This window comes from Callorhinus ursinus, unplaced genomic scaffold (assembly GCF_003265705.2).
Source record: "Callorhinus ursinus isolate GAN/ISIS: 27379988/994484 unplaced genomic scaffold, GSC_fseal_2.0 scaffold11, whole genome shotgun sequence".
Classification (NCBI taxonomy): domain Eukaryota; kingdom Metazoa; phylum Chordata; class Mammalia; order Carnivora; family Otariidae; genus Callorhinus; species Callorhinus ursinus.
The window spans coordinates 38739427-38751449 of record NW_027397073.1 but is presented as its reverse complement, the minus strand read 5'-3'; the positions used below and the strand labels follow the sequence as shown (position 1 = coordinate 38751449).

General features: G+C 34.6%; 1 protein-coding gene across 8 annotated transcripts in view; it reads right to left on the bottom strand.

Moving 5' to 3' along the window:
* Positions 1-12023, bottom strand: part of CCDC178 (coiled-coil domain containing 178) — a 427560-nt gene that overhangs the window by 324691 nt on the left and 90846 nt on the right. For all 8 annotated transcript variants that reach the window (XR_012379920.1, XR_012379921.1, XM_025886654.2 and 5 more), the window contains one exon: positions 1824-1977. Coding sequence is in view for 6 of the 8 variants with exons in the window: in XM_025886654.2 (XP_025742439.1) it covers positions 1824-1977 (154 nt within the window). In the remaining 2 variants the exon portion in view is untranslated. The remainder of the gene's footprint in view (positions 1-1823; positions 1978-12023) is intronic.

Genomic DNA, 12023 nt, shown 5'->3' with positions numbered 1-12023 from the left:
TTTTCCAGAGAGAGTTTGCCTTCTACAAAGTTCCAAGGAAACTGGCTGAGGTTCAATTTAGAAAAACCACCCAAATAAAGGGACAGATAGATCATGTTTATGTTTAGGTATCCCCATCATAAAGATTTCATTTTTCCATCATACAATCTATAAATGAATATGATTCCAATCATAATTCCAATAAAACTTAAGAAAGGAATAAGATAACACTGAAATTTATATGGAAGGACAAAGGTCAAGAATAGCCTAAAACTCATAAAGAAATGTAAGACTGAGGGATTCACCATAATAGATAATCAAAACTCAGTATAGAAGCTTAATAATGTAGACATGAAGTACTGAGGTAAAGATGGTTAGGTAAACCAAACAAATCAAAAAAAGAATGGAAAAGATCCACACAAATATGGAAGCCTCACATGTGACAGAGATGGCACTGAATATTAACACAAAAATACAATAAGTTATATTGCAACAATTTGTTTTCTATTTAAGAAAGAAAATGTAATTGGAACCTCAACTTCACACCATACCCATATATGAATCTCATATTGATTATGCTTCACATGTGGCAAGTGAAATATACATTCCTAAAATTCTAGTTTCTTACTTCCAAACTTATAAATAAAAGGAGAAAATATCAGTTTTGATATTTTAAACATAATTTCATGTAGAAGCATCATGTAAATATGAAAAGCGAAATTTCAAAACATTTCGAATAAAATGCCAGAGAATATTTTTTGACTTCAAGGTAGAAAAAAAATTCTTAAATTCAGAAAAGCACAAAGGTCAAAGGAAAAATATTTATAACTTTTACTACACTAAAACTGAAATTTCTCTTCATCAGAAGTTACCATTAAGAAATGAAAGAAGATTGGATAAAAATATTTTTAACATATGTAATTTAAAAATATTTAGTATCAAGAATATACAACAAATTCTTATAAATATGTCAAAATACAATCACTCAACAGATGGGGAAAAATCATGAGCAGTTTTCACAAAAAAAAGGAAATACAAATGACCTCTAAAAAGCCATTAGAACACACTTAGTCTCACTCTTAATTATTGATTAATTTTAAAAATTTAATGAGACATAAAGAGTATATAGATAGAAATATACTATAATATAATAGAAATATTATAATAGAAAGTGGCAATAAAAAAACATGTAGTTTTAATTCTAAGTAGGAATGCCAAATGGTACAGAATGTGTATATTATTGCTTTGTACTACAGTATTAATTTTTTTTACCATTTTATCAATTCCTTTTACCATTACTTCTTTTACTATAGTGAATGAGATGTGGCAGGGAAGATGAATCATAAGGGATGGTCAGAGTGATACTATGCCAGAGAGGACTCAACCCCCCCATTCCAGATTTAAAGATGAAGGGTACCACCAGCCTGGGATGCAGGCAGCCTCTGAAAGCTGAGAATGATCCCAGGCTGAGAGCCACCAGGGAAACAATGACTTCAGTTCTAAAAGCACAGAAACTGAGTCCTGCCAAAACTGAAATGAGCCTGACAGCAGAGTAATCCTAGAGTCTCCAGAAAGAAATGTAGGGCTGCTGATAGCTTGATTACAGTCTTAGAAGACCCAGAACACAGGAACCAGCTAAGACATGACCCAGAGAAACCTTGAGATAATAAATGGATGTTGTTTCAAGCTGCTAAAATTCTGGTAATTTGTTATGTAGTAAGAGAAAAAACCAATATAGACAGAAAATTGGCTAACTGCTATTTCATTACTGATAGTAAGTTTTAACAGCTCTGGCTTAAAAATACAATCAGTATTTTTTTTAATTTTTAAATCAGAAAACCCACCGTTTTTGATAAAGCAGATAATTCCTTTGTTGATGTCTTTGTTTCCTTCAATGCTTCATGCACTGCTTCTTCATTCTCCTCAATACTAACATTAACATTTTCTATTGCTATAGCGTAGTGACTATATAGATTGTCAAGTTTCTCTCTCTCTCTCCTAAGAGGAAAAACACAGTTGGTTTTATCCACAATGAAAGGAAAATCATGTTTAAAATTATATGTAAATTAGTTTCTGACTTAACAATATAAATCAATGGAATTTACCTATTCCTAAAACTTCTCCCATCCCAAAGCAACTTCTTAAAAGTACCATTTAGGATCAAGAACTAAATGGTGAGAAAAAATTCACCAGATGCATTTATGCTTCCAATGGAAAAAAGTGAGAGAAAAGTGATTTCTAAATTATTTAAAATAAATCACCTTTTGATTTGATTTCAGGTGATAGAGCTAAGACCTTTGATAAAGAGGGTGGGCAGTACAGGGCTGGAAAGGCAAGACAAAAAGAAGAGAAAAAAAGAAGAGAGGATATAGAAGTGAAAAGACCACACATTTTTAAAGTCCTAGTTTACTGTTTTGTCTTTCCTGGTCTAGAGGTAAAATGGAGGAAACTGCAGCTTAGAAAAACAACAGGTTTACTAAAAAATAAATTGCCAAGGAATATTTTGTTCTTATGTGATCTTCCACAAAGAAAGCCAGAGCTAAACTGTGATCCACATAATCCTGTATCTTCTCTGGTAGGTAGAAAACACATTCCAAATATAAAAGTCCCTTTAGACACTGGTGTTAGAGTTTAATATACGTAAAAAGTATGGTGAGAAAATGACAAAATTATCATTTCCATAAAATATCAGCAAGAAATACAGATAACTCCACCTGGACGTAACCCAGATTCTCATGCACTAACCCTGATTTTTAGGAGTAGAGTCAAAATGAAACTGAAAGATATAACCTAACTACAGAAATGAAAGTTAAAACAATAAACAAATAAGCAAAAAAGATTCTTCTTTACCCTTCCACGTCTGGAGAGTGTAGGTCTCCCTATCAGAATTCTAGAAGCCAAGTAGATAATGAGAGGTGGGGAACCTCAGCATTCAAGATATATGTTTGGTTATATTTCCTTCTTTTTAAATTAATTTTTCTTTTCTAAAAGGTATCTATTTCCCCCAGTCCAGATAATGAATTATAGACTCTGAGTAAGAAGTGGACAACTGCCCAGTGTCATCGAATTCAGGAACTAAGTATTATTTTAGTTGTCTCCTTATCCCCATTTCCTAAAGTTGATGCCGCCAATTCCTCAGCCCTTTAAGGATTTTTCAGGGTAAAAGTTTGCTACTCGTGACCCCCAGACACTGGTAGTTTAGATTTTATCATTCTCATATCTGCTAAATCAGAATAAATTTAGAAGAATAAAATGGGAAGAATCATTCTACCTGTTAAGAGTTACAATGTAGAGCAATCAAGATGCTAAAGAGCATATGCTTTCTGTATGCTTCCATTCATATGGATTTCAACAGGCAAAACTAAGTCTGGTGATAGAAGTCAGAATGAAGATGACCTCTTTGGGATGGAAGGGGGCAGTGGTATGAACTGGGAAAGAGAAGAAGAGAAACTTCTAGTATGCTGAAAAGCTTCTATATCTTAATCAGGGGTGTATATATATTTCAAAAATCATCAAAGTATACACTTGATAGCATACATAATCATGTTCTTGTATGTGTATTAATTCCCAACAAATTAAAAAATAGTGAAGAACAATAAACATATCTCTAAAATTTTATTTAATAAATCATTTATGACTCCTCTCATGCTTACAGTAGAACTTTTAGAAAACATACTTAGATGAGAAGAAAATCATCCAAGAAGGATTTATATGATGTAATAAAAAATGGTAAGTACAGGAATTAATACAAATGTACCTTCATGTTTAATATTAGTTTTAAAAACCACTAGCTAATTTCTATACTCAAAATTGAAGGAAAAGTTTTAGAAAATGTTACAAAATGGAAAATGTTGTATTTGTAATTAATATAAGCTTAGATCTGTCTTATGCCAGATAGAAGAATAAAATGCTGATATATGCACAAATGTATACATATGGAGACAGATAAATGATTAAAATAGAAATAGAAACATAACTGATAGGGGCGCCTGGGTGGCTCAGTTGGTTAAGCGACTGCCTTCGGCTCAGGGCATGATCCTGGAGTCCCGGGATCGAGTCCCGCATCAGGGTCCCTGCTCAGCAGGGAGTCTGCTTCTCCCTCTGACCCTCTTCCCTCTCGTGCTCTCTATCTCTCATTCTCTCTCTCTCGAATAAATAAATAAAATCTTTAAAAAAAAAAAAGAAATATAACTGATAGCTTCAAGATATACAAAGCAAGAAAAAGAGTGTGGAATATTGAGAGTATTATGGTTTCAATTCCTCACCCAGTCCTATATCCACTTCCTTTGCCATGTAACTTTGGGGGGTGCTCCAACTCTAACTTTGAGCTTAGCCATTTGATTTGCCATTGTCATTAGGATTTTAGCAAATGGGATGCCAGCAGTTCATGTGTGATTGTGCTTGCTTGCTCTACTCCTCTCCTATTACCATGCAAACATTGCTAACCAACTGGAGAAATAAGGTATCGCCAAATCTCCCCAGTTGTCTTAGCTAAGACTTTCCTACATCAGCAGAAAGCTAGCCAAACCCCACAAAAATAAACAAACAATTAAGAAGATAATGATCAGATTTACATAGAAGCGCAGAAATCAGTTATAGGTGACCTGGAAGAATCAATCTAAAATAAAACCACAGGAACACTTTTAACTAAATAAATAAAATGAGATCTGCCAGTGAAATTCTAATCAGGATGAATCTTTTAGAATATCAAGATCAAGCAAAAATATACTTTAAAAGATGAAATATTAAAGGGATTAAATAATGCATGTAGGGGGCGCCTGGGAGGTTCAGTCGGTTAAGCGTTTGCCTTTGGCTCAGGTCATGTTCCCAGGGTGCTGGGATGGAGCCCCGCATCGGGCTCTCTGCTCAGCAGTGAGTTGGCTTCTCCCTCTGCCTCTGTGCTCCCTCTCCCTCTGTGCTCTCTCATGTGCTCACTCTCTCACTCTCTCTCTCTCAATAATAAATAAAAATCTTTAAAAAATGCATGTATATATACACATATACATATATGAAAATCCACTATGAGGATACAAAAGCTATAAAATCATATGTACTTAATATAGCCTAGAAATACATAAAGAAAATGCTGACAGCATTATAAAAATAAACTGACTAGCATAAGATTTTAAAATATTTCTGTTAGAAAATGATAGATCAAGCAGACCAAAATAAGTAAAACACTCCTTGTTATCACACTCCTGGTTGTTAGCAGGTTGATTTTCAAGGGTTGTTGGCCCACATTGTATCCTTGCCATGTGGGCTTCTCTATAGAGCATCTCAAAACATTGCACCAAAATTCATCAGAGCAAATAAGCAATAGAACAAGAAAGTGCTAGCAAGACAAAAGTCACAGTTCTTACAACCTAATCATAAAGATGATATTCCATCACTTTTACTTTATTTATTAGAAGGAACTCTCTGGATCTAGCCCACATGCAAGGGGAGGTGATTTTAGGAGAGTGATACCTGCTTTTGATATCAAAAGGCAGAGGTCACTGAAAGTCATGTCAGAAACTGCTAACCAACCAGAGAGCTCTTTGGTAATTTACAGTTTTCATAGTTGGAGGTTTGTGAGGTGATACCTATGGCTTTCACAGTAGACCCAGAATACAATAGAACTATATGGATAATATGCCAGAAGAAAATCTTCAGGAGGTTTGAAAATGTAGAAAATATGAGAAAATGATCAAGAGGCATGGAAGATACAATAAGAAAAACTGATATGTGTTTGAGTCCTGGAATAAATAGAAAATGGGACCAAGGCATTGTTTGAAACGATTATGACTGAAAATGCCCAGGGATAATGATAATTATAATGCACAGATTCAATAATACTAAAAGACTAACAAATCCCAACAGAATAAATAAAAATTGATTCACACCCGAAGTACCTTAATAAAATAAACAGACTTTCAAAATCAAGAGATGATCTTAAAAGCAAAGTATAGAATAGTTGCATAGCAATCAGTCAAAAGGCCAATATATTTCTTAACAGCAAAAACTGAAAATTAGATTATAGAATGATATATTTAACATATTAAAGGTCAATTAAAACTCTAAAAAGGTATCTATGAAAATAGAAAATATCCTTCAGGGGATGCCTGGGTGGTAAAGTTGGTTAAGCTTCTGCCTTCAGCTCAGGTCACAATCCCAGGGCCCTGGGATCGAGCCCCCGTTGTGCTCCCTGCTCAGTGGGGAGTCTGCTTCTCCCTCTCCCTCTGCTCCTCCCTGCCTGGCTCATACTCTCCCTCTCTCTCAAATAAATAAAATCTCTAAAAATACATAAACAAATAAATAAAACAATTAACAATATTCTCATGGGTTATAAAAATGAAATGGTCCATAACAACAATAAATATTTGATTCAGTGGCAATGTGATAACTACAGTAAAAAATTTTCATAAGTCCTTTTCTTGTCTAGCATGTTAACAGTGTCTTTGGAGTCTGATCATCTAAATTTGCATGTGGTAGTTATTAGGATTTCCTACAAAAAGAATAAGAACAAAATTATAACTGCCACTAGAAAAGGAAAAAGAAAACTAATGTGAAAGAAAGCAAAAAAAAGAATAAGAAAATAAAACATATGGGGGCAAATACATGGTGGTTTAAATCCAAATGTATTAGTGATTTGTGAATACATTTAATGGTCTACCTTTAAAAATGTTTTCAACTGATTAAAAAAAATCTATCTTGGGGCACTTGGGTGGCTCAGTAGTTAATCTGCCTTCGGCTCAGGTCATGATCCCAGGGTCCTGGGATCAAGCCCCACATCAGGCTCCCTGATCCGCGGGAAGCCTGCTTTTCCCTCTCCCACTCCCCCTGCTTGTGTTCCTCTGCTCGCTCTCTCTGTCAAATAAATAAATAAAATCTTAAAAAAAAAAAAATCTAGCTACATAATGTTTACAAGAGATGTGTATAAAGGGCTCAAAAATATTGAAATTTCAAAACTGAAAATATCTCCAAGATAAACATCAAAAAACAAAGCTAATGAAGCTATATTACTATGTTAATTGAGTTTAAGGAAAAAAGTATTCCAAGAATCAATTCACAATGATGAATAAGGTTAACCATCTCCCAGAAAGATATAACAACTTTAAACTTGTAAGAACCTGAGAGAACTTCAAAATATAAAGCAAAAACCGATGGCATTAAAAAAAATAAAAAGATGTAGAGAGACATATCAATTATAGTAGGTGATTTTACCACACTTTTCTCAAATAATAGAAAAAGTATTAAAAATCAGTAATGATAAGGAACAGGGTTTCTCAAGCATCACCTTGGGATCTTTTAAAAATGCAGATTCTCATTCAATAGGTCTAATTGTGCCTGAGATTCTGCATTTTGAAGAAGCACCCAGGTAAAGCTTATGGTCCACAGACCACACTTGAAATAGCAAGGATATACAAAGATTAACCTTTATGATTAGTAAACTTGACCTAATGAAACAGTAATCAACAGTACATTCAATAAGTACATAAAGAATATTTATCAAAAAAATAAAAAAATAAAAAACAACCCGTCACTGAGCCAAAAATGAAGACTCAATAATTTTCAGTGGGTTGAAACTATATGTTCCCTGACCAAAACACAAATTCAGCTAGAAAGTAGTAATAAAAAGGCAACTATAAAATTAGAAATCCATCATGAAAATTTTTTTAAATGTATTTTTTAATAACCCATGGATCAAAGAAGATATCAAAATGAAAATTAGAAAATACATGTAACTTAATGACATATAACAAATCACGTGAGCTACAAAAGTGATATTTATTAAATAATAAACAATATTTAAAATATGCATTGTATGTGAGGAAATACAAACATAATGGATATTATCTAGATCATAGAACTATGTATGAATTTTGTGTTCTTCATTTTGTTTATATTTACTTGATTCCAGCTCCACAATATGATTTTTTCTATCTAAATCATTAATTAATTTGAACAAATACTTTATTATGATACACTAGTCCATAAAGAATTTACAGTGAACAAGAGGAATTAGAAGAATATCCTAAAACACAAATACATCAGAAATGTAATAAAAAACACTCCAATTATTAAAATGCAAAATAAAGTCTCTATATTAATTTTAAAATACTCCATTTTATTAGAAATCAAAAACAAATGCAAGTTGAAATACTTGGATGCTATTTATAATTAATAGATGGCTACATAATTTGTTTTTAATAATATCCCATGCTGGAGTTTTTTTTTTAAATAGTCTCTTTTGCACATACATAGATAGCAGTGATATATACTTGTCATACACATCTATAGGCAATCTGACAATATGTATGAAGAACTAAAATGACACAGAGAGGCTGAGAAGATGGCAGGGTAGGAGGATGCTAAGCTTGCCTCCTCCCATGGATACAACTAGATAACACTCACAATAGTGTAAATAACCCACAAAATGACTTGAAGACTGGCAGAACAAACTCCACAACTAAAGGTAGAGAAAAAGCCACATCCAGGAAGGTAGGAAGGGCTGAGACAGGGATTTGGAGCCAAACAGACCATGGCCATCCGAGGTAGGGAGGGAGCCAGTTGCATGGAAAAGGGCAAGAAATAGACTATCACACTGGGGAGACTGCAAGGGGAAGATGAATCCCCATAACTTTGGCTTTGAAACCAAAAGGGGCTGAATCTTGTGAATTCTTAAAACCAGTGGGATTTAAGTCTGGAATTTTATTTTATTTTATTTTTAATTTATTTTTAAATTTTTTTTTAAAGATTTTACTTATTTATTTGAGAGAGCAAAAGTGAGAACCAGAGAGCACAAGCAGGGTGAGAGAGCAGAGCAGGGTGAAGGGCAGAGGGAGCTGAGCAAGGAGTCTATGTGGGGCTCTATCCCGGGACTCCAGGATCATAATCTGAGCCAAAGGCAGATGCTTAACCAACTGAACCACCCAGGCGCCCCTAAGCCTGGAATTTTTAAACTCATCAGTGTGAGAGGCTATGTGAGAGGCTAGAGCAATAGGAAGCTGAGTCCCTGCCCTTAAAAAGACAGCAGGATAAACAGCCACCAAGGATACAGCATGGAAGCAGCAGTTTGAAAAATGTCTGGGGCATACAGGAAGGTGAGTTATTTACTTATCTCACAGCATGTATCACAGAAGCAGGAATAACAGGGAAACCTCTCTAGAAACAAAGAGCTGACAGGTGTCATTTCCCTACCCTGCCCCCCAACATAAACGCATGGCCACCTACAGGTATCAGCACAGTAACAATGATCTCTGCCTAACTTACCTATACAAAGCCCTGGCCCCTCTAACTACAGTGGATCTGTCCTTTCTAGTCATGCTTGCCATGTCCCTGCACTGTGGGGCCCCACCCCCAGAATACTAGTGCAAACTCTGCCAAAACCACGTCACCTACCTGTGAATTTTGCGGGGCCTAGATCTAGCAGCAGGGTTGGCAGGTCTCGTTTTGCAAGCAGACCAGCATGAACCTTGTTAAAATGCGCCCCATCTAGCTGGGACCAAATACTGCCCACAACAAGCAAAGAGAGCTTCTGCAACTGACTGGACTGAAGGAAAAAGAGGCCAGAACACAATAGAAGAGAATAGGCAACACACATAAGATACACTCCTGAAGTGCCAGGTCCTGGGGAACACTGCCCTGAAGAGCACTGCAGGACCTTGTCCTCATAAGGCCATTACCTTCAAGAGCAGGAGACAAAGCTTACTTTCCTAAATACAGAAACAGACATGGAGAGTTAAGACAAAAAGAGGAGACAGAGAAATATGTTCCAAATGAAAGAATAGGACAAAACCACAGCAAGAGACCTAAGTGAAACCATACAAGTAATATGGCTAGCAGAGAAGTTAGGTAATGATTATAAAGATACGCACTGGACTTGAGAAAAGAGTGGAGAACATCAGTGAGGCCCTTAACAAAGACATAAAAAAGAACCAATCAGAGATGAAGAATACAATAATTGAAATTAAAAAATACACTTAACAGAATAAATAGTAGGCAGAGGAAGCAGATGAACAAATTAATGACCTGGAAGACAGAGTAAAGGAAAACAATCAAGCTGAGCAAGTGAGAGAAAAAAGAATTATACAAATTAAGAATAGACTTAGGGAACTCAGTGACTCCATCAAACGTACTAACATTTGCATTATAGAGATCCCAGAAGAAGAAGAGAGAGAAAAGGGGGCAGCAAATTTATTTGAAGAAAGAATAGCTGAAAACTTCCCTACTCTGTGGAAGGAAATAGATATCCATATCCAGAAGGCACAGAGATCCCCCAACAAAACCAACCCAGAGAGGTTTACACCAAGACACATAGTAATTAAAAAGGCAAAAAGTAGTGATAAAGAAAGAATTTTAAAAGCAGCAAGAAAAAAGAATACAGTTACATACAAGGGAAATCCTATAAGGCTATCAGCAAATGTTTCAGCAGAAAACTTTGCAGGCCAGAAGGAGTAAAATTATATATTCAAAGTGGTGAGAGGGAAAAATCTGCAGCCAAGAATACTCTATCCAGGAAGGCTATAATTCAGAATAATAGGAGAGACAAAGAGTTTCTCAGACCAATGAAAACTAAAGGAGTCATGACCAATCAACTAACCCTACAAGAAATATTAAGGAGGACTCTCTGAGTGGAAAGACCATAAATGAAAGTATGAAATAGAAAACACAAAAGCAGTAAAAATAAGTGTATCTACAAAAATCAGTCAAGGGATTTACAAAATAAAAAGACATAAAATATGACACCATATACCTAAAACTTGGGGAGAGAGGAGTAAAGAATGGGTTCCACTTAAGCAATCATCAACTTAATATACACTGCTATATGGAGAAGATGCTATATAAAAACCTAATGGTACCCAAAAATCAAAAACCAGTAAAACCTATGAAAGAGAGCAAGAGAAGGAAGGATCAGGGAAAAACCACAAAAACAACCACAAAACAAGTAACAAAATGGCAACATATACATATCTATCAATAATTACTTTGAATACAAATGGACTAAACACTCCAAAAAAAAAAAAAAAAGACATGGTGACAGAGAAGATAAAAAAATAAGAGCCATCTATATGCTGTCTACAAGAGACTCATTTTGGAGCTAAAGACACACGCAGATTAAAAGTGAGGGGATGGAGAAACATTTATCATGCAAATGGATGTCAAAAGAACGCTGGGGTAGCAATACATGTAACAGACAAAATAGACTTTTAAGCAAAGACTGTAATAAGAGACAAAGAAGGGCACTATGTAATAATAAAGGGGACAATCCAAGAAGATATAACAATTGTAAATATTTATGTACTCAATGTGGAAGTACCCAAATACATAAAGAAGTTAATAAAAAACTTAAAGGAATCAATTGATAATAATACAACAATAGTAGGGGACTTTAATACTCCACTTACATCAGCAGACAGATCACCAAAACAGAAAATCAACAAGGAAACAGTGGCTTTGAATGACATACTGGATTAGACGGACTTAACATTCCATCCTAAAACAGCAAAATACACATTCTTTTCAAGTCAAGTGCACACAAATATTTTCCAAAATAGATCACATATTAGGCTATAAAACAAGTCTCAACAAATTAAAAAACATTTAAGTGATGCTATATATCTTTTCTGACCACAATGCTATGAAACTAGAAATCAACCACAAGAAAAATCTGGAAAGACCACAAATACATGGAGGTTAAATAATATGCTACTGAACAATGAATGGGTCAAACAAGAAATCAAAAAAGAAATAAATAATTACATGGAAACAAATAAAAATAAAAACAAAAGGATTCAAATATTTGGGATGCAGCAAAGATGGTTTGAAGAGGGATGTTTATAGCAATATGTCAAGAAGCAAGAAAAAAAAGAATCAAACCTAACCTTACACTTAAAGGAGGTAGAAAAAGAATAACAAACAAAACTTAAAACCAAGAGAAGGAAGGAAAGAAGAAAGACTAAAGCAGAAATAAATGACAGAGAAACTAATAAAACAGTAGAATAGACCAATGAAACCAGAAGCTGGTTTTTGAAAAGATCAACAAAATTTATAAAACTCCAGGC